Source organism: Mesoplodon bidens (genome assembly GCF_964165515.1).
Source record: "Mesoplodon bidens genome assembly, chromosome: 8".
In the NCBI taxonomy this organism is placed as follows: domain Eukaryota; kingdom Metazoa; phylum Chordata; class Mammalia; order Artiodactyla; family Ziphiidae; genus Mesoplodon; species Mesoplodon bidens.
In genome coordinates this window covers 22115518-22139547 of record NC_138165.1, presented here as the reverse complement: position 1 = coordinate 22139547, position 24030 = coordinate 22115518, and the positions used below count along the sequence as shown (strand labels likewise).

Below are 24030 nucleotides of genomic sequence, written 5' to 3'. Positions count from 1 at the left end.
TGATGTGGAACATCTTTTCATATGATTATTTGCTATCTTCAGTGAGGTATCTGTTAAGGTCTTTGGTCCATTTTTTAATTGGGTTTTTTCTTATTGTTGAGTTTTAAGAGTTCTGTGTGTGTGTGTGTGTGTGTGTGTGTGTGTATTACTTTCAGAAAAATTGAAAGGTAGTAGTCTTTTGAGAGTAAATAATATGAATATAGATTATTTGGGAATTAAGGAAGAAAAATCATGGTCTGATAATCTTCATTTTAGCTTTCAGTCTTATATTTAAGCTACTTATTTGTGAGTGGTTATTATTAAATAAATGTATTGAATGTTTAGTGAAAAAATTCTATTATGTAATAATAATTGATGTCTTTTAAAATCTTGTTTTCCTAGCAACAAAATTAGACATGATAAATATTTTTCATTGCTTGTGTGCAAAAGCTAACAAATTGTATTCAACCTATAGGTTCTCAAGTTCTGGATTACAGCTTTCATACCATACTTAAATACACAGATATAAACATAGCTGACGTATTCTACATCTCTGCGTGGCTTACTTGAAAAACAGAAACAGTTGCTTAATTGGATGACTATCAAAATGGTCAACACAGATTGATGGGCTTGAGTGCAGTAGACAGTGGGTTTGCAGATGGTAGCGTCTGTACCATTTGACATGAGATGGCTGAGTCTTTAAAATGATTTTAGTGGAATGGCTTTGGTGTTGTTGCCGTAAAGGGCATCCATCCAACCTCAGGTGCTGTGCAGATGGCAAAGCCACACTAATGTAGAAAAATGAGAAACAAGTGACTATTTAATGTACAGGAATGCATGATCTGCGTCACAAATACATGATGGTATTACATGCAGGAAACCTAGCCAGATGGCTGTACATTAAAACATATGACTCCTTGAGAGAATTAAGTACAGGCAATTTGCTCAGATTTTCTGCAGGCCTGCTGCAGATTATATTAGGGTAGGGAGCATAAGAGTTTTAAGTGGTTTATTTATTGAAAGTGTTTAGATGAAGTTGGCAATTATTTAAGCATAATCTGATCTCCATAAGTAGTTAAATTGTCTCTTTGTGGAAAAAAAAAAAAGGAGGGAGGGTAGTTGGCTTTAAAATAAAAGAATGTAAGGAGTAAGATTGGCTGGTGAACCTGTGGAAAATACAACTGTCTTTTGGCCCATATTTTTCCAGTAGGCAAAAGCTTAAAAATATTTTTAGACTAGTATGATAAAAGTATTTCTTTTTCTATATAGGTTTTAATGAGTCCAAATAGCAATGACATGGAAATTTTAATGTGGAAAGAGTTAACGTGTTGAGTGCTGTGTTAAACGGGGCCATTTTCACTGGTAAAATATTATATTTTTGTTTTTCAGCTTAAAGAAAGTGGTTATTGTACAGGTCATGAACCAGATTCCCTGGAATTCAGCACTGTGGGAGGATGGGTATCTACTCGGGCATCAGGCATGAAAAAGAATATCTATGGCAATATTGAGGACTTGGTAAATTTTTTTCTATTTATTATATAATAATTAATTAGTCTATGGAGATTATTATAAAGTTGTTAAGCCTTTAAAAGTTGAGTTGGAGAGTTCCCCACAAAAGTATACCCTTTTTGATTATAGTAACGTTGACTATGTGTAATACAAACAGTTAAAAGGTACAACTGTGGTCATTATTTAAGAGTGCTTTTTTTTGAGTAACTCATATTTAAGTTTTGTAGATGTCTCATAATATCTGACTTATAATGTATCTAAATATTATTTTGCAAGCCTTGGAGCCTTGGTCTTCAACTCTACCAAGATTTTAGTCTATTTACTTAGGTGATCTTGTTATTACTACTGTTTTGCCTTATGAGATTTTATATTTATTTTTCTGAACAAAATTTTCTGTATAGAATTAAAGAGCCCAATTAAAAATGTTCTAGTTAATGTAATGTTTTATGTGCACATCATTTTGTTTTAGCTGATCTGTTGTCATTGCTCTTGAGAGTTAGTTAGGCATCCAGGCTAGGAATTAGGTATCATTTGTTCCATTTGTAGCTTTTCCAGTGATTAATTGTGTGACCTTGTGCAAATTGGTTTACCTTTCTAAACTTCAATTTCCTACTTTATAAAATAGAATAATGTTATTTGTTGCATAGAACTATTATAAGGAATAAAGGACATAAAATGAAAACTCTTAGCGGAATCACTGGTATGTAATAGGTACTTCATACATGTTAGTTCCCTTTATCATCAATATTTTGATAACAATTTAAAAGAATAATTTATGAGACTATTGAAGTGGTGTTCCTAACATTATTCCTAGAGCTATTTAGGTTTGTTTTTCAAATCTAGCGTTTCAACATTTTCATCAATGTCTTCATTGATAGAAATATCAAATTGTTGATGAAATATATTGGTTTTTTATCGTTAACACCCAACAATTTAAGACTTTAAGTGTCTGTATTATGAACACTTTTAAAATGTTTGCATTATCTTTTTTTTTAATTGAAGATATTTTAGAAATCACATTTTTCTTTTTGCAATTAAGATAACATAAATTCAGTTTCAGAAAAGAGAATTTGATCCTTTTGCTATTGGATTATTAAAAGCTTTATCAGAGTTAAGCATATTTGATAGACTACCACGTTTAGTACTGCTAAAGTATATAATTTATTTTAATCCTTTTTGGGGTTATTTAAGGGCCACAAATTATAAGTATACATTTTAATGTACTTATTTGCATGTTTATCTCTAGTTTTTAATATAAAAAAAATCATACTGTGTTTAATCTGCTCTTTAAACTGTTATCAATCTATTAACATGTCAATGAGCATAGGTTTGCACCATTATTTTTAAAAAGTGCATATAATTCTCTTTTATTGATAATTTGTGATTTAGTAATTCCCTATTAAAGAATATTTAAATTATTTTTATTTCAAAATTATAGAAATACATAAAGGGAAAAATATCTTCCGCAGTAATTTTTTAGCATACCTCTTTGATCATTTTCTTTGGGTAAGTTCCTAGAGCTTGGATTGTTGGGTCAAGCATGTTTTTAGGTCCTTGGACCCTTACAGCCAAATTGCTCTATAAAAATTTTGTGCCAGTTGACATTCTTACTAGCACTATGAGAATCTTGATTTTACTGGACCTTTTATTTATATTTTTTTCCTAAAATTTTATATTTATTTGTTAGTGAATGTAAACTTTTAAAATGTCCTCATTAGCAATTTTTATCTTTTTATTTTGCGAGTTCTTTATGTCCTCTGCACACTTCCTTCAACAATAGACTATTTTTATTTATCTGTCAAAAAATTATTCTGAAAATATGTTGGGTTTTTGCCTAACCATTTCTGAGTCAGATCTGAGGAATTTTTTTGATTGACCCTCTCCCTACAATGTACTTAATTTCTCACATGTGTGAGACGTATCTCACACATATCTTTCTTCTTCTTTTTAACTCAGTCACCACATCTCCCTCTTCATCCCAGTTTTGATGTGATCAAAATTAATACTTCATTCTTTTCACTCTTTTCTACTGAGTGGTCAAAGTAGATAAGTTGAAGGTGGGGATAAGGCAAGAATAATTTTTTTCTTAGAACTCTAAGCATCTAGAATAGTGCCTAACATGAATAATAGTGCTTCATAAATATTGTTAAATAAATGAAAGAACGAACCTATTAAAATATGATCATTGCATATTTTTTTCCATCCTTTAGTTCTTTACCACATGGACAGCCCTAGACTAGCTTTGGTTTAAAAAAATGTGTTTTTCAGTTTTTAAGATGATGAATATACCTAGGCCAATAACAATCTTAGAATAATTTTTCCCTCTTTTAAAGTTACATACAGTTTATTTTTAGTCTAAGAACTACTAAAAGATACTAGAATTCTGAAGGGAATCACCATTTATCACTTAAACCAATATTTTAAAAATAGTGTTTTATATAAATATATATGGGTATGTATATCCACACACACAACATTCACTGACAGATATCTAGAATTTACATCATGCATTGTCTTATACAGGTGGTTCATATAAAAATGGTAACACCTAGAGGTATAATAGAAAAAAGCTGTCAAGGACCTCGAATGTCAACAGGCCCTGATATCCATCACTTCATCATGGGATCTGAAGGTAAATATAACTGCAAATTTATTATGAAAAAATACAGGTTAGTGATTCAGTTTTGTGAAAATCTATGATATTGTCATATCAGATTTTTGAAAGAAAGACATGTTTTATATATTTAATTTTTTTAAGTTTTATGACTTTATTAGTACTTCATAAAATTTTTATTATAAGAACATCTTATTAAACTTTCTCTTGAATTTTGCTTTTTTATGTTTTTAGAGCCAGCTTAGTCCTTTTGGTGTTATTTTGTTTTTCTTTTAGAGTTTTTAATCAATTTCAGGAAGAGTAGCTGTTAGGGTTTAAAATGGTTTGCTTTTACATTTATTGGTATGGTATTTTCTAATCTCTGAATTATCAGGAGAAAAGGACTAATAAAGTATTATCTTATTGCCTTGTGTTTCTGTAATTATATCTTTTGTTCTTTGCTACTTGCTAAATTCTGTTGATTCACATATCTTTTAAAACTTATGTCGGTCTTTTATTTTTTCACTACTTGAGTCATCTCCTTTGCTTGGTTACTTAATGCTGGGTAGATTAGAATATAGTTCTTCATCTTATGCAAAACATTTAATTTCTGTGCCTATGAGGGGTAAAAAAAACACTAACGTTCCTTCTAGTTTGCAAACTAACTGGTATGTAGGCACTGTGAATTTTATGGATAAGGTGAAGGTGGGCATATTTTTCAATTCTTAGCATGGTAGAGAGGGATGGTTATCCCTTAAATTCAGAGAAATGAAAGTGTTTCCAAGTTACCAGAGGAACTCAGTACTAAGTCAGAAGGTGGTGCAAGCTGTCAAAAGGTTTTCAAAACATCTAGCTATATTCATGGATAAAAGTGCACTTATGATAAACTAGGATGTTAGGGCATAAATTCTAACTTTTGATGGTAACATCAAGGAAAAAATAAATTATGTGTCTTAGTGATGTACTAGAGGTTAACTCTTAAATTGATGACCAGTGGTATAGCTTAGATATTTTTCATGATAATTAGTGACAAACCTCTGTCAAGGTGTTTCACCAATTTACTCTCTTATTCCTTTTCTGATCAGTGTACTCCTCTGTGGAAAAACAGAACTATACTTTTAATGAGAAAAATAAAATGTTAAATTCCTTTAAAATAATATAGTTATCTAAAAAATATTATTTTGGAACTTCTTGTATTAATGCATCATCTAAGAGTTAACTGAAAGAATATAACTTTTTCCAGTCAAATGTCAAATTGAATAACAAATAGGTATTAAAACTGTTAATTATTAATTTTACTATTGGTGTATACATAGTTGGAGTCAACTCTGTAAATTATCTTTTCAAGTAGATACATCAAACATTTTTTTCTCCCATCAATTAGCGTTTAAAAAATTCTGGTTGCTAGGTACTGTGCTGGCACACTCAAGGACACAGGTAATAATTGACCATTAAAATTGAATAAGATAAATTCTATGATAGAAGTAAATGAAGGAGAAATAGAGACAAAGGTCATGTTGATGGGTGCTTAGGAAGACTTCCGCAGAGGGGTTATGCCTAAAGTGGTCCTTCAAGGATGATAATGAGACAATAATTCTAGGCAGAGTTGAGGGAATAACGTGGGGAGGGAGTTGCCCTACAGAGAGAACTAACTGCATGTGAACAGGCTTAAAAGTGAGAAAGAGCTGTGTCTGCCTTGTGAAGGTGCCAGTTTTTCAGTGTGACTGGAACTTAAGATTTAATTGTAGAGTGGAGTTGACAGTAGGTCAGGGTGTGGAGTAGTAAGGGTTACAGGATGGCTGGAGAGATAATTTTCTCTTTTATCCCTTTTATAATAGTTTGAACTTTATCCAAAAGACTGGACTACCTCCTTCAATAGTAAATTATTGTACAAATTTAAGGAAGGCAAACTCATTATTATAATAAAGTAAGCAAAGAAATACAGTTTATTAGAAAAATATGTACAAGGGTAAGTTACTATATTTAAATGAGATTTTATTATAAATATCCATGCAAAATGCCATACTGATTTAAGAGCATGAACCTTGAAATCTTTCAGATCTGGATTTCAATCCTGGTTTTACCATTTATATTTCTGTGACTGTGTAAATTAGGTAGTTCTCTATGCCCAATGTCCTCAGCTGTAAACTGGGGGTAATAAAAGTATCTATATTCAACAGCTTTTTGAGAGGGTCAAACGAAATTATGCTAAACAGTTTATAAGCATGTAGTGAGTACTCAACAAATGTTAAACTGTTGTGGCTGTTTATTATTTTGGCATCAGTGATCTTTATAAGTATATTTATGGTCCCTAATCCCCATTTCTGTATGTATGTGGATATAGAGTAATCTTAATATAGGCCAGGAGACAGCATGACTGAGAGAGTTAATTTATGTGAAATCATATTCTTTTATAATATGTATTTTCTCTGCTGTTTTGAACTATCTAAATACTAACCTCCTGCCTTAAATATGAATCATAAACTTTTCCTTGAGCTTTAGAAAATACTTTCTTTTGCTATAGTTAAATCATTTGATGACAGCCTTGAAAGCATCACCATTATAAAAAAACCTATTTTCCCCCATCCTGCTGAGTTCCACATGTGGTTAACCAAGTTAAGTTTAATGTGTTTATCTTGTTTTGTGTTATGAATTTTTCATAATGATTATTTTGAGAAGCAGGTTCCTCCCATTTTAGATGTTATAGTATCATGATCAATTAATGAAAACCGTAATAAATAAAGCATTTGAAATGTTTTATATTCTTTTCCTATATGTGGAATTTACTAGTAACTTATAATGATTTGCTCTTTTATTTGAAAAATGGCTAAAAGTACATTTTTTTTAACTCGTTACCCACCCTTGTTTTAGCCTTTGCTCTAAAATGAAATAGATGAAAAGCTTACTATCAGTCCTTCTGTGTAGTTTTACTTCATCTTTTGATTAAATAAAGCTCATCCTTTAGTAGATTCCTCAGGAAAAGCACATTCATATATCCCATGAGTTCTGGAATGTTCTAAACTACTTTTATATGACCTTGATACCTGCAGGACAGCTTGAGTGGCTTTAATATTCATGGGTCACACTTTTTTTTCCTTGTTTTTTGAAAATACTATTCCATTGTTGCTTTGGTTTTGTATGTTGTTTTAAAGAAATCTAATGCCAATTCTCTTGACTTTTTGCCGGGAGGCAGTGAGGATTTTTTTTTTTCTTTATCGTTAAAGTTTACTTTTACAACTCAGAGTTGATTGTTGTGGGTCATTTTGCTCTGGTACCCAGTGGACCCTTTCTCTGTGTATATGCTGGTCTTCTTTTATTTCTGTAAAGTTTTTCTTTGGATTGTAGAGTTAAATATTAGGGTTTTGGATTCCCTTCCCCCTGCTGTTTTGATTTTTTTTTCTTCAGGGACACCAATTATACATTTGTCTGGCTTTCTTTGCTTATTTTCCATTTCAACCATGATTTCTCTTTTTTTCTCAACTTCTTTCTTTATTTTATTTTCATTCTCTGGGTTATTTTCTTGCTTTTCTTCAATGCCCTGTATTAAATTTTCATTTGAATCTATTCTCTCTTCTCCTTTGGATACCTTGTAACCCAGCCTTCATTTTTTTTTTTTATGTTTTGTTGTTCTATTTCTTCCCTGAGTTTGGTCATCTTTTATTTCATTTTATCTTGTTTTTTGTCCATTTATGTTTTTAGTGTTTATGTTTCTAATTCAGCTATTTTTTCATATCCCCAAATGCTTGTTTGACAGTGTTTAATTGAGTTTGAAATGTTGTGTTTACAGTTTTCTTCAGGATCATGGTTGGTTTTGTGGGGGATACTTTTCATCAGCAGAAAAGCTATTATTTCCATTTTCTGATGTTTTGCAGTAGTTTTGTATGGATTTGGTCTGTTTTTTTCTGTTCCTGTTATTACTTGGAAAGGGTTCCTAGTTTGAACGTGTTCTGTTCTGTCACTTCTACCCTCTTTTGTGCTATTTGCTTTATAGATGGTGGTGTTTTTGGTGGGAGGAGCCATGGCATGTCCTATGTCTCTTTCATTTCTATCAGATCTTTAATTTTCCTCCTAATTTTATTCTTTCCCTCCACTGCCTTGTCTCCAAGGAGTACCACACTCCTCTAATTTTATGCTTCTTTGAAGATACTTCCCTTACTTCTCCAAGGGTGTCATTTCTAGTTCCTTCCATTTTCAAACCCTCCTCATAGCCAGGGTTATGGATTACCAAGTCTTATACAGTATTTGGAGTTTATTGTTGCACTTGTGCTTTCTGGGGTTGATTTAGTCTCTGCTTACTTTAAGTCCTCCGCTACCCTCTACTCTTTCTTAAGGAGTCTTCTAAATCCCCCCTTACTCACTTTCTGCCCTTATATGCTTGTAGCAGCTGGAAGGCTGTAGAAGGTCTGTTGGAGTTTTTTCTTTTTATCTCTACTTATGGGTAATTAGAAAGTCATAGTGTTTTCTTATCTCCTTTTAATACTAAAGTGTATGTCCTGTGTGGTTTTATTTGTTTTCCTTGTTGATTTTCATGTTTGGGGGGAGGGGGGTAGAGGGAGAGGGAAGATTCAGAATCAAATGATTACCTTTCTTCTCAGTCCTGAGGTCACCTGAACGTATAGTTTCAAATTATGAAAGATTTTATTTACATCAAGCAAATACTTGCATTTTGTATTAGCTAGTAGTTGAAGCTTTCAGTTTTCTTAAGAACACTATATTTGAAATTATAAAACAGAAAATTCTAAAATTTACAGTAACATTTTTATTGAAACAAAGAAAAGTGAATGACATATAAGCCTCTATGATATCACATTGCCATGGAGTTGTTTACAGTTATATAAAGTGGATATAAAATATTGGTATAATGTGCATATAATCAAGTGATAAGTAATCTAAGTAGTTTTATTTCACTCCACTGACATAAAATTCCCAGAGCAAAAGAATCAATAAATATAATAAAGCCCAACAGAAGTGAGCCTTTCAATGAAGTGAGTTTAGATGTAAACATTTATGATTGGATTAATTTGAATATAAGTGTGGATGGAAGAACTGCCTTGTGCCAGACTGCATTTGGGACTTGGATGGAGTTTCCTTTTACAGTGGGGACCCCCCCCCCAACCCCTAACCCCTGCTGCAGAACTCATAGCTGGATAGTTGCACAGACTTGCCTTGGTCATTTCATTAACCTTGCAACAATGCAAAGTCTCATTTTACTAATTTTTATTTTTTAACCTTACTTATAGTGTTATGGTGGGTTTTACCACTTTAGAATGTCTGCTATACGTATGAGGCAATATGGGTGTACAGAAATTTAAGGCATGGTCACTTCTTACTAGTACCGTAGAATTTGGGTGTAGAATTAGAATTTTAAGGAAAGTTTGCCAATGTTTTATACATATATATTTTAAAATAAACTTTTTGAATAAGTAATTACATGTACAAAGTTAAAATATGTACATACATATACAAAATTCAAAAGGTACAAAAGATGTATAGGGAAAAATCTGCCTTCTATCCCTGTTTTTTAGGCATCTCCCTTGCACAGAATAAACACTTTTGCTATTTCTAAGCGTATATGTATGTGTTTTTAAAAACACAAATGGGAGTTTACTACTCTTTGATTTATACTTAATTTTATAACGCTCACTTCAAATCATCACATTTAGAACCACTTCATTCTTTTTGGCAGCTACCTGATATTCCACTGGTATGTACTCTGTTCTATTTAAGCAGACCCTCACTGATTGGCTTTTAAATGGTTTCTAACTTTTTCTTTGGATTATATTTAGGTTATATTTTATGCGGTAATTTATTGAAATATTTTCAAATGGCTTTATTTCTTGGATGTAAAGAAATATTTCACAAAAAGTCAGGAACTTGGAGTTTAATTTAATTTTTTTTATTTTTATTTTTTTTAAGATTCTTTTAAAATTTTTTTCAAAATTTACTTATTTATTTTTGGCTGCATTGGTTCTTCCTTGCTGCGTGTGGGCTTTCTCTAGTTGCGGTGAGTGAGGGCTACTCTTTGTTGTGGTGCGCAGGCTTCTCCTTGCAGTGGCTTCTCTTGTTGTGGAGCACGGGCTCTAGGCACACAGGCTTCAGTAGTTGTGGCACATGGGCTCAGTAGTTGTGGCTTGTGGGCTCTAGAGCACAGGCTCAGTATTTGGGGTGCACGGGCTTAGTTGCCCCGCGGCATGTGGGATCTTCCCAGACCAGGGCTTGAACCCTTGTCCACTGCCTTGGCAGGCGGATTCTTAACCACTGCGCCACCAAGGAAGTCCCTGGAGTTTAATTTTAAATAGAGAAATTTTCCTGTCTAAAATCAAGGCTTATACTAACCTTCTTTTCTTTTCACAGTTTTCCCGCTTGAGTTTATTTATTTATTTACTTTTTTATTGTAGAAAAATTGCTTTACAATGTTGTGTTAGTTTCTGCTGTACAATGAAGTGAATCAGCTATATGTATACATATATCCCCTCCCTCTTGGACCTCTCTCCCATCCCCAACCCCCAACTTTCTTTTCCTTAATGAATTTCAACCTGGTGACTTTTGAGTTTGAACAAGTATTTATTAAAGTTTTCTGTAGTCTGCGGAGAGATTAGAATAAATAGAAAAGATGATTCATGCCTTTAGGAGCTTATGCCTGACAAATTTCAGTTTGTTTGTAGAAACAACTTTCAGCATGAGGTGTTAATTCTATGAGTACCAGGAACTTCGAAAAATGTTGAAAAGAGTAGAAAAAATTACAAATAAGCTTAGGGATGGTGTCAGTATAGTGGCAGAAGAATTAGCAACTTTAAAAATTAAAGTGATACTACTTGTCTTGGTAAGAAAGAACAGGTGTAATAGATAATTCTGTGTTGGTGGATGAGAAGGCAGCATAGTCTGTCAGCCTTATGCCTCTTTCTGGCAAAGGTTTAGAGTTCATTTAGACTCTTTCTGTAGGCTAAGATACCTGTTTCTAAAAATACCCCTATTTCTAAAATGTATGGCTCATAGCTCCTTGTTTAAGAAGATAATTCTGAAGTTTCCTTTGTTTTATTGAGATATAATTCACATACCATAAAATTCACCTATTTAAAATGTATCCCTTAGAAAGGATAGTTCCTAGGGTTATTGTTTGAGATTTTTTGTGAGCTTAGGAGGGTTCCTCCCCACTGTTCCCCCCTACCCTAGTTTTATTGAGCAATAATTGACATACATCCCTGTATAAGTTTAAGGTGTACAGCATGATGGTTTGATTTACATATATTGTGAAATGATTACCACAATAAGTTTAGTTAACATCCATCATCTCATATAGATACAATAAAAAAAAAAGAAAAAATATTTCTTCTTGTGATGAGAACTCTGAGGATCTACTCTCTTAACAACTTTCTTGTATATCATACAGCAGTGTTAATAGTAGTCATCATGTTGTACATTACACCCCTGATACTTATTTATCTTATAACTGAAAGTTTGTACCTTTTGACCACCTTCCTCCCCCTACCCTCTGCCTTTGGTAACCACAAATCTGATGTCTTTTTCTGTGAGTTTGGTGTTTTTTTTTTTTTTTTTTTTTTTTTGCGCTACACCGACCTCTCACTGTTGTGGCCTCTCCCATTGCGGAGCACAGGCTCCGGACACGCAGGCTCAGCGGCCATGGCTCACGGGCCCAGCCGCTCCGTGGCATGTGGGATCTTCCCGGACCGGGGCACGAACCCATGTCCCCTGCATCGGCAGGCAGACTCTCAACCACTGCGCCACCAGGGAAGCCCCTGGTGTATTTTTATTGTTTGCTTATTTTTATTAGATTCCACATAAAAGTGAAATCATATAATACTTGTCTTCCTCTATCTGACTTATTTAACTTACATAATGCCTTCAAGGTCTATCCATGTTGTCATAAATGGTGGGATTTCCTCATTTTTTTTTATGCCTGAATAATACTCCATTGTATATATGTACCACAACTTCTTTATCTATTCATTCATTGATGAACACTTAGGTTGTTTCTGTGGTTGGCTATTGTAACTAATGCTGCTATGAACATGGGGGGTGCAAATATCTTTCTGAGTTAGTGTTTTTGTTTCTTTCAGATATATTCCCAGAAGTGGAATTGCTGGATCATATGGTAGTTTCATGTTTAATATTTTTAGAAACCTTCATACTGTTTTCCACAGTGGCTGCACCAATTTATAATCCTACCAACAGTGCACAAAGGTTACCTTTTCTCCATATCCATGCCAGCGTTTGTTATTTCTCATCTTTTTGATAATGGCCATTCTGGAAGGTGTGAGGTGATATCCCTTTGTGGTTTCAATTTGCCTTCCCCTAGTGATATTGAACATCTTTGCATGTACCTGTTGGCCATTTGTATATCTTCTTTGGAAAAATGTCTATTCAGGTCCTTTGCCTGTTTTTTTAATTGCATTATTTGTTTTTTGCTATTGAGTTGTATGAGTTCTTTATATATTTTAAATATTAACTTCTTATCAGATAAATAGTTTGCATATATTTTTTCCAATTCTGTAGGTTGTCTTTTCACTTTGTTTATGGTTTCTTTTGCTGTGCAGAAAGAATCTTTTTAGTTTGATGTAGTCCCACTTATTTGTTTTTTATTTTGTTGCTTGTGCTTTAGGTGTGATTTCCAAAAAATCATTACCAATACATATGTCGGGGAGCTTTTCCCCTGTGTTTTCTTCTGGGGGCTTCGTGGTTTCATATCTTACATACAAGCTTTTAAACATTTGAGTTGGTTTTTTCGAGTGGTGTGAGGTAGGGGTCCGGTTTCATTCTTTTACATATCAATGTCCAGTTTCCCCAGCGCCATTTTTAAAGAGACTGTGTTTTCTCCTTTGAGTACTGTCAGCTCCTTTGTCAAATATTATATGACTGTATATGCTTGGGTTTATTTCTGAGATCTTGATTCTGTTCCATTGATCTGTTTGTTTTTATTCCAGTACCGTACTCTTTTAACTACTATAGCTTTAGAGTATAGCTTGAAATCAGTAAGTGTGATACCTCCTGCTTTATTCTTCTTTCTCAGAATTTCTTTGGCTATTTGGAGTCTTTTGTGGTTCCATATAAGTTTTAGGAGTGTGTTTTTTTTTTTCCTATAAAAAATGCCATTGGAATCTTGACGGGAATTGCATTGAGTCTATAGATGTCTTTTGGTAGTACTGACATTTTAACAATACTAATTTTTTCAACCCATGAATGCACACACGATACCTTTCCATGTACTTGTGTCTTCTTCAATTTTTTTTTTCATCAGTGTCTTAGTTTTCAGAATAGAGATCTTTTACCTCCCTGGTTAAATTTATTCCTAAGTATTTTATTGCTTTTGATGCTCTTGTAAATGGGATCAATTTCTTTATCTCTCTTTCAGAAAATTCACTGTTAATGTATAGAAACGCTTCTGATTTTTGTATGTTAATTTTGTATCCTGCAACTGTACTGAATTTGCTGATTAGTTTGAATAGTTTTTTGGTTGACTCTTTAGGGTTTTCTGTACAGTTGTTCCTCAGTATCTGCAGGGGATTGCTTCCAGAAACCCCTGCAGATACCAGAATTTGCAGATGTTTATCTCTTATATAAAATGGCATGGTATAGTCAACCATATGTAAAATCATGTCATCTACAAATAGAGACAGTTTTACTTCTTCCTTTCCAGTTTTTATGCCTTTTATTTTTTTCTCTTGCCTGGTCGCTGTACCTAGGACTTCCAGTATCCCCAGGTTTCTACCAGGCAAACAGCTGACCTGCAATTTTGCCTGTATCTCCAGTAAGTTTATCTGTGTCTTCCCAATTACCTTTTACCACATCCTCCACTGTTTTCAAGAGTATTCTTGAAACTTCTTGAACTTCTTCATGCTCTGTTGCAAATAATCTTTGAAAAAAAGATTGGGAGCTGTTCTATGGCTTATTTCTTCCTCGGGCAAAATCTCTGAGCTAAGGCTGTGGAGGTGGGTGTGGGAACAGTGGCATGGTTTTCTCTGAGGACACCCTTCCTTTAGAAACTAAGTGCTGGGGAGAAGGAGGAAGGAAAGTAGGTCTTGGTTTGCTTCTCCTGGCAAGATACCAGCCCTTTACAGGCCAGGGCAAAGGGTTGGGACCATAGACTTAGTGCATCACTCAAAGTAGAGCCTCCGTCCCACCAATTTAGGCTGGGTGCAAGAAGTGAGCCCCTCCTCACCTCTTAGCTGCACGTGCCTAGAACTTAGTCTCAGGAAAGGTAGCTGAGGTAGAGTGTTACATGGAATAGGGTCAAAGGTTTTTTTGAAATTAAGAAAGTTCGTGTATCTATCCAAGAGAAAGGAAGACATATATCCACATACAAACTTGTATGCCTATATTTGTAGTAGCATTATTCATAGTAGCCAAAATATGGAAACCTGTGGAACTTTCAGCCTCACTCCCTGACCTCTAGGGGGGGACGGGAGAGGAGAGGAGAGGAGCAGCTGGAAGTTGAATTAGTCACCCGTGATCTGTGGTTTAGTCATCATGCCTGTGTAATGAAGCCTCCATAAAAATCCCTAAATTATGAGTTTCAGAGGACTACTGGGTTGGTAAACACATGGAGGTGCTGGGAGGGTGGTGTATCTGGAGAGGGCTTGGGAACTCTGCACCTTTTCCCCCATACTTTGTTTTGTGCATCTCTTCTGTTTGATTGTTCCTGAGTTGTTTCCTTTTATAACAAGCTGGTAATCGAGTTTAAAAAAAAAAAAAGTAGAAACCCAAATGTCCATACCATACAATGGAATAATATCCAGCAATTAAAAGGAATGAAGTACTTAGTACATGCTACAACATGGATGAACCTTGAAAACATTTAAGTGAAAGTAGCCAATCACAAAAGGCCACATATTGTAAGATTCTGTTTATATGAAATGCTCGGAATAGGCAAATTTCTAGAGACCAAGTATACTGGTGTTTGTCTAGGGCTGAGGTGTGTGTGGGGAAAATGGGTATGGGATTTATTTTTTGGGGTGATGAAAATGTTGTAAACTTAGTAGTGATAGTTGCATATATCTGTAAATAGTTTAAAACCATTGAATTTTACATTTTAAATAGGTGAATTTTATTGTCTGTGAATTATATTGCAATAAAGATGCTAAAATAAAAAAGAAAGTCTAGTCACTCTTACTATCTTTTAAAATGTACAAGATATATCTATCTTTTTATTCAAATATTAGGTCAACTTTGCAGAGCTTTTGTGATTTTGCAAATCATAATAGGGTTGTATTTGCTATCTAAGTAGGAAATCATTTGTATATTTGACAAACATATTGTGATATAATATAGTTTACCCTTTGTGGACTCGTAGTTTTTAATCTTCTACAGTATTATATATTAACATTTTATTTTAGGTATATTATAAATTTATTGGAAGCATTGATTTTTGTGATACTTTTAACTTATTTCTAGTATTGTAATTAAGTTCTATAATTTCGGATTTCCCTTTCGTTCTTTTATCATGATTCTCAGAAAATTTACTTAATAGTATTAATAATAATTCATATCATTTGTACATTAGAAAGCACTGATTTTGAAAGCTTGGCTTTTTGAATGCAATTATTTTTAACCATGTCTCTTCAAATAGTTTAGCATAGCTATTTAGATCATGTAGTTATATTTAACTTGCATTTTTTCTCTCTGATTTGTCCTCCACTCCTCCATGTAATAAAGAAAAGGACATTTGTTTCATTGATGGTCCTCTTCTGTTAGCTATTTATAACTATTTTGTCTCTGAAATATGTTTTTTTTTCTTCTAAGGGCATCTTAATATTGCCTTTATCTTTTCTTCGTATGAATTCTTAGGAAAAAAGGCAAAGTGTAATAGTCTCTCTAATTTCTTCTGTCAACTTAAATTCTCATAGAAAATTAGATTCTTTTTGCCCCAATAAATTGTTGTCATAGTAAAAATAGGTTCAACTATCAAAATATACTTTTGTTTGAATGCATATGAGATATAAAAACCTGTTGTTTTTCAGATTTAAATTTTAATAAGTTGTAATACTTTAAAAACTATTGAAAATTAACCTCTTTGGAGAAAGGTTACCTTAAAAATGTTTTAAAATATTTATACATAACTAAGAAAAATGTATTCCAAAAACTTTTTTTAGAAATTATAAAATTTGCTTAGATGTTTTTCTAGAAGGACTTGAGTAGCCATTATTCCCCACATAGAATAGATTAAATAGATTTAAATATGATTAATAGAATAAATTAGTAGAATAAATAGATAAAGTAGATTTAAATATGATTTAGAAAATTGGCATGTGATATATTGGATTATTCCCCCTTCTTTTTCAGGAACTCTTGGTGTGATAACAGAAGCTACAATAAAAATCAGACCAATCCCTGAATACCAAAAGTATGGCTCAGTAGCTTTCCCTAATTTTGAACGAGGAGTAGCCTGTTTAAGAGAAATTGCAAAACAGGTAAAAACAAAAACAAAAACCCACCCATATATACTTATATTTTAAAAATTCTGCTGCATAATTAATTTTGATATGTCACATATAATCTTCATATTTAGTTGTGTTATATTTGTGATTTTTACCCAGTTCTATATGAAAAGGTAATGTTGTAAAATCATCCCTTTAAGTTCAGTTCCTATTTCTTTGAGTAATTATACACCTATTTCTTGGTTTAAAGAATGCTGTACAATTTTAAGACAAGGTAAGGTATGTACCTGAGTTGATGGCTTCAAATGTCTCTGCCTTTTGTTGAATGTTTTCTTAAGTTATTTTTGGGTAAGATATTTTGTGATTAATTGCAGTAATGTTGCATTTTTCTTGATATTTATTGAAATTAAAATAATTGGCTGAATATTAATGGCCCCAAAATACAGAAATTAAATATAAGTAATCAAACTTTATCAATTCTTAGAATGTGCTGCTACTAGGCCTTACTTGTTTTTTAATATTTCCTAAGCTATATTTTAAATTAAGTAATATAATATAACATAATACAAGATATTTAGATATAAACTAAGAAGAATTCCCACTTTCCCCTTCTTTAAAAAAAGGGATATATTGTCAAGGTTTTTAAAAGACTAAATAATGCCAAGTAATTTTATTTCTGCGTTAGTTGTGTGTATCAGTGTGGAATTCTTGCGTTTCTTTAGACACTTGGTTCATTGTTTAACCTATAATGGTTTGTGAAAAAATTCTTATTTCAACATTTCCCAGAAGGGAGGAAGTCAAGGGAATATACTCCAGCCTCTCTCTTCTTGCTTTCTCCAAACTCAGAGTTCTTTAATACTTCCCATCAGCTATACCCAATTTGAATCTTGAGTGCAAGGGAGCTTTCTGATGTGACCCATATAGGTCAGCTTCTGCATATTCAGAGTAGGGTGGAGGGAGGATCTGATAAGGAAAAAGAGTGGTATCTAGCAAGTACTCCGTTTCATTGCGGACTTTGTAAGGTACTGAGTCTTATCTTCATACCATTCCAAGAGAACCAAACCACTATTAATGTTTTAAAAAAATATAAAATGAGTAAAAAAAATGTTAAATTTACCCACATATTTACCATTTCCAGTGCTCTTTATTCCATACACTCAGTTTTGCCTTCTGAGACACTCATTCTTTCTTACAGTTTCTCACTTTTAAGAAGTCCAACTATATGATCACCTAATCTAACAGTTGAGAAGGGTAATTTTTATAATTTCCAAGTAGCTTCAGTTACTTATCATTAGATTGCTTTTTCCCCCATCAAGATTTAGTCATAGGCTCCTTAATCTTGGTTGTCTTACTCCTAGGTAAAGGGAGAGTTTTAAAAGACATATAGTCGTGGAATGCACATTCTTGAACTCGTGGCAGGTTCCTTTGGTGATGTTAACGCAGAAGTGATGTTGTTGAAATCCTTAAGAGCCCCTAATTCACTTGAACTTTGAGGATATTATGTTACGGTTAAGGAGCTAGTATTATGCTATGTTTGCTAAAATAACGAGATGGCAGTAATATTTAAAAGTAGAATTATTGAGTAAAGGAGTGGAGATAAGTTTTAGATGTAAATATTTGAGCACCGAGAGGTAAAGTTCACGTGTGTTCTGATAACTTGTTGCTAAACCCTTCCATCACTTAAAGGCCAAGGAAGTAACTTCGAATTTAAGATACCTCAGGTATTAAGAAACAAAAGAAGTACTTGAAGAGCCTTACGGTTTTGCCAGTGAATTCATTCCTAGAAGAATGGGAAACTAGGTTTTTTTTTTGTTCTTTTTAAGAAAATAACCATAAATTCACCAATTAAAAATCAAAATAAAAGCAAATATTTTCCATAAATAGTTTATATTTTCTGATTAATTTCAAATCTTCCTTAATGAGATATTTTTTTTTGTTTGTTTGTTTTTTTTTGTTTTTGTTTTTTTTTTTTTTTGCTGTACGCGGGCCTCTCACCGCTGTGGCCTCTCCCGTTGCGGAGCACAGGCTCCGGACACACAGGCTCCGCGGCCATGGCTCGCGGGCCCAGCCGCTCTGCGGCATGTGGGATCTTCCGGGATAGGGGCACGAACCCGTGTCCCCTGCATCGGCAGGCGGACTCCCAACCACTGCGCCACCAGGGAAGCCCTGAGATATTTTTTATTCTAGTGTTTTCACTTTGTATTGTAGTTCATTCTTTGTGTTAGGTACTTTTATTTTTATTTACTTTTCATCTTTGTCAAGCTTGACTATATCCCCTCCAAGAAAAGCTTTATTATTAAAGATACAGTTTATATTGTCCCTCTTGTTCAAGTTTTGAATGACAGGTTTTTAGTTGACCATTATTGCCTCCATTTTTTTTATGGCAAAATAAACATGAATGCCAAATTAGATTTTTAAAATAATTATAGAATTTATAAAACGAGTCTGATTTTTATGTATTTTTAACAAAAGATCTTAATGAGTACACACTCAGTCTATGTTGGCCAGCTCTGCCCTTCACAATACCTCCCTTCTGTTGAACACAGATTTAGTAGACTTGTTAAAAAGTGTTGTTATATGATCTTTGGAATAGAAGTAGACATATTTTATGCTTTCCTGAGTGTTCCATCTGCTTTTCCGCATTAAAAATACTCACATGTAAATCTGTCTTAGGTTTCATTAATGAGAAATGGTGTACAAATATGTCAAAATCCTTAATTTATTATTTCACTAAAATTGGAAATATTGAATTTAAACATAAATAGTTGGTGCAATTTGGTGCGGTTTTTGTTACAATTTAATATGCTCCTGATAGAAAGTAACAGATAAGAGCTACTTGTGATAATGAAAGGCAGGTGGTAACATTTTCCTTCATCTTTGCATAAGTCAATAAAAGTTTTTTTAAAAAAATTCTTTGGATATTTACAATATGACCATAATCTAAATTCACTACACAAAACTATATTGAATATATATATCTTGGGATAAAGGTGATGACTGATAGAAAGTGCCACCCTGTGGTTAAAAACCAGGTCAAAAAGAAGCTCCTTTCTAATCTATGGTTTTAATAATTTGGTTCTCTGTAATTAGTAATAGATAATTTTTAGAGACATAAATACCATGTAATTGGAAAGCTTGCCTTACTTGAAACTGATTGAAAAGTCTAGATAGATAATATTTCATTCTCAAATGTTGCTCTTACGAATGAAACAGTTGCTAAGAATAGTTAACTGGGATTTGGAAATATTCCACTGTTTGGGGAACCTGCATTTTTTACTCTTGTTATACTGCACATATAGAGAGGCATTCCCTTTCCTGGAAATGGGTAAATGTATTATGTTTAGGGACATTTATATATTAGTTTATAGAGTATACAAATCTCATGTGTCAAGAATGGTACTGTATATGCTGCCCTGCTCTATAACAGTATTCTCAAGCAGAGAAATTGAGAAAATTATCAGGTTTTGGCACTAGTCATTGTTCAATTTGTGATTTGGAATTTCAGTTGGTAGCAAGAAAATTAGGATCCATTAAAATAGATGGTACATGGTTTACAATTGTGCCAAATTCTTGATTGAGTAATGAGCTGGCTGCCTGTAATTCCTCACTGTCATTTCATAGCACTTCCATTTTTGCACTATTTTCAGACTCAGGTTGCTTTTGGATGAGTATCTTTTGGAAAGGAGCGGACATGATTGTTCACAGATAGCTAAGTGGGCTCTGTGTATATTTTTATCACTATTCTTACTGAAGGAAATAAATAAAGCAACTTTATACTGGCAGCAGTAGGATTCTACTAAGATCACTCATCTGATCTTTGTCCATGTGAGGAATTGTCCTCTTTCAGTACTTCACTGCCTTGTGAGGAGCTAGAAAGGAAGATTTAGTGGAAGATTAATGTGATTCTATCTCATAAGTGGCAGTCCAGTAGAATCTCCAGCTTTACTCAGTAGATGGGTAAGTGGCTTTTAAGATTTTCTCAGAGAGTAGATTTCCTACTGTAGCCTCTCAAGAGGGGGGAAAATTGTGTTTTTTAATCAGAATATCAGTGTCAGATATAATATTTTATTTTTCTCTTTTATTGTTTGTTTTAAAATGGCAAGTATGTTTTTACAAGGGTTGCAGGGAACATGGAGTGTTGAAACAAGTTCAAAGGCAATTTTTAAAGTTTGGGATCTTCCCCCACCATTTGCCAAAAAAAACTTAGGAGTTATGCCTTGTGGTATTGAGAGAGGACCAATTTGTTCCATTATGAGGAAACATTGACTGTCTGTGGCATGGATTAGTACAAATTCCTCTGAAAACTGTATTTCACAGTATCAGAACTAGGTTTTTAGAATTACAGATTAAAAGGCAGCTTTTTCTTTTGACAAGGATGGCCCTTTCTACCTACCGTCACTTTTATTTTAAACAATTTTAAACTGATAGGGTATTTTTTTCTAGTGAGTTTAGACCGTAATTTCAGAAGATATACATAGTTCATGTCTGACACTTCAGACTGTTATATCTTAATTCTGAAAATTGTTCTGTTTTCAACTTGATTTATCCTGTAGGGGTTCAAATAAATCGAAAGGAGTTAGGTTTAGCACTTATATTGTAAAACATTTAAAGCTTATTTATATTAAGTGATAATTCTTGGAGATAATTTGTTACATATAGAAAATGGAATTGTTATTTTAAATCATTTTTTGATGTCACGTTTTTCTCCCTCTGAAGCAAAGAGAATAACCTAGCCAAATGTTTGGTTAATTGGATTCTTTACTGTGTGATCCAGCAAAATGTATCAGACTTGAGGACAGTTATGAGACATGCTCTAGTCATTATACCTTTACTAAACTGAAAATGTACAGTTTTGACCAGGAGACTGTTTGGCATTAACTTTTGCCCCTTCCCTTAACATAAGTGGAGGGAAATATCTACCCTGTATTATGTATTTGTTTCATTCTTTAAAACCAAGAGATAATTCTCTTGCTAAAAAAGTTCTTGTTTACAATGTAGATTCCTGGCTATAAGCCAGTATATCCTTTCTAATAGGATTAACCAGTTTACCAATAGCCTTAAATATTGCATGATTTCATCTGTGGTGTCAATTCTGATTTATTATTAGAGGAAGAACTAATTCTGTCTACATTTTAAGCTTTTATACCTAGAAATTTGTATTTAACAGAATTCTTTTACATATCCTTTTTTGAACTTTTAAAATTAATTTATTAAATTAATATCAATTATTTTATTGTGTTTTTTATGTGGGAGAGTATGCTTTTAACTTTATATCCAACATAGTGCAGTTGATATTACGTAAGTTAAATAGACATGGTTTCTGTCTTCTAACAGTCACCAAAGATACTGCATATCATGATAAAATTTTCTGTGCTTAAATTTTTGTATAGCCGTGTACAAGGGGTTTAGTAGACTATCTCCAGAATAGTTTTAAGGCTCAGGAACTAGGGCCATTCCAGAGTCTATACTGAAAGTTGATTTATTCCTTGAAGAAACAAACCTTTTCAGTTCAAAGGTTATTCAGTTTTTAACCAAGATACCAGAGATATAGGACTGCCACTCAGTGCTTATATTTTATAGTTTATCCTTATGAACTTAGAAGAAATCATGCAGACGTATGAAACATGTTAATATTGAATTTCTTTCGCCAGTAGCTAGTAAACTAAGATACCTCCTCGAACAAAGTGTGTATCATCTGAAGTGCGAGATCTGGTTTTCCCTGTGACAAGAAAGCAATATGACTTAGTTCCATAAAAACAAATGTTGCAGAAATCTTTTGATGTGTTTCTTATAGGGCCTATTTTTTTTGAGAAAATGGTTAGATTGAGAAAGAGGTTGCTTTTTAAGTTAGTGCTGAGAATTCTACTAAGTAAATAAGACTAATTAGAGTGGTGGTTTTTTATTTTTCAGGTTATGTATTCAAGTAAATTCCTGGTTGTAGTGTCATTAAAGGGAAGAAGTTGGCAGCAATTTGACTTAGTCTTATACCCATGCTTTGAGGTCACTGTGGTTTATTCATTTCTTCTTTGCTCAGATAAAACAAAGATATTGATATTTATTTATTAGTCCATAATGAGTTTCTCATATGATTTTTTAGACTATTTACTAAAGTATAAAGTACAAGCAGGTGACCTGAGCGATTTTAGTCAGAGTGCATTTATCATAATAAAAACAAAATCAGTTATTTCATTAACTCCACTTCAAGTAAGCAATTTTTGTTTACCCTGAATGTATCATCAACCCACCATTAAAATTTCTAGGTAAAAATATCCCCTCTCAGGTTAGTTCTGATCACCTACCACCAGGGGGCACTTTAACTCAAGGACCCTTTTCCCCTTTCCTCATCTATGGAATACTCTAGCAGAGCATAATTGTATAGCATGGGATTGAATTTAGAGCTCAGATTCTTAGAATTTGTGATGTCTTTAACTTTTAAAGGAGTTATTTTGAATTTTTTTAACTTACCAAAGTAGTTTTATAGCATTAAAATATAACCTAATCTTAACTGTAAGTATAGTAACCTAGTTTGAATATTGTTTTTTAAGAATAGTAATATTATTTTGGTTTTTTGATTATAAGGACTCCTATTTAATTAGGTGTCATGACTTCTGATTTAAAATTCTAAGAAACTTTTCCTCCTTTGTACTTTTAGAATGATGCATGGTGATTTACAGATTATTTTCTGGAGAATCTAAAGCAATCTTGATGCTGTGCTTTGCTTATGAGAATTTACTTGTGACAATAACTGAAAAACTCCATTCACTGACTTTTTAAAAAATGTGGCACTATTAAAACATGAGACTTACTAAAGCTGTTGGTTTGATTTTGATAATTTTTAAAAGTCAGTGTTGAAAATGAATTTAGTATTTATTATCTAGATACAAAAAGCTTTCTGTAGCTTTTAATTCTTTTTTCGATATATTAGTACGTAATCATCAACTCTGCCTCAGTATAAATAGGAACAGTAGATGACTGACTAGTTTATATAACTCAGCTGTCAAGTTAAAATCATGTTCAATATAATTGAATATCAGTTGCTGTATGTAGCAAGTGCCCTGAAGCAAGTTTCTCACGTATTTTTTCAACTTTTATTTGAAAATTTTAAGCATACAGAAACTTTGAAAGAATAGTACAGTGGTCACCTGTATATTCATCTTGTATATGCAAAAATTACTAACTTTTTGCTGTTTTACATATTTGTGTATTTTTCCTTGACCATTTGAAATTAAGTTGCATTATGACATTTGACTTCCAAATACTTCAGTATATATCTTCTGAAAATTAAGGTGTTCTTTTTTATAACCACAATACCATTATCATGTCTAAGAAAATCAGCAGTACTTTTTCCCCTGTATTTCTTTTTTTATTAATTTCCAAATTTTTATACAATTTTTAAAGACTACTTTCCATTTATAATTATTACAGAATATTGGCTGTATTCCCTTTGTTGCACAATACATCCTTGAGCCTGTCTTACACCCAATAGTTTGTACCTCCCACTTCTCCACCCCTATAACCCCCCCCAGCTGATAACCACTAGTTTGTTCTCTATATCTG

At 33.0% G+C, this 24030-nt stretch overlaps 1 protein-coding gene across 1 annotated transcript in view; it reads left to right on the top strand.

Annotated features, from left to right (window-relative positions):
- The window catches only part of AGPS (alkylglycerone phosphate synthase), a 149138-nt gene that overhangs the window by 65633 nt on the left and 59475 nt on the right, over nucleotides 1-24030 (top strand). The window contains exons 9-11 of the mRNA XM_081243054.1: nucleotides 1369-1494; nucleotides 4012-4120; nucleotides 16379-16506. Coding sequence (XP_081099180.1) covers nucleotides 1369-1494; nucleotides 4012-4120; nucleotides 16379-16506 — 363 coding nt within the window. The remainder of the gene's footprint in view (nucleotides 1-1368; nucleotides 1495-4011; nucleotides 4121-16378; nucleotides 16507-24030) is intronic.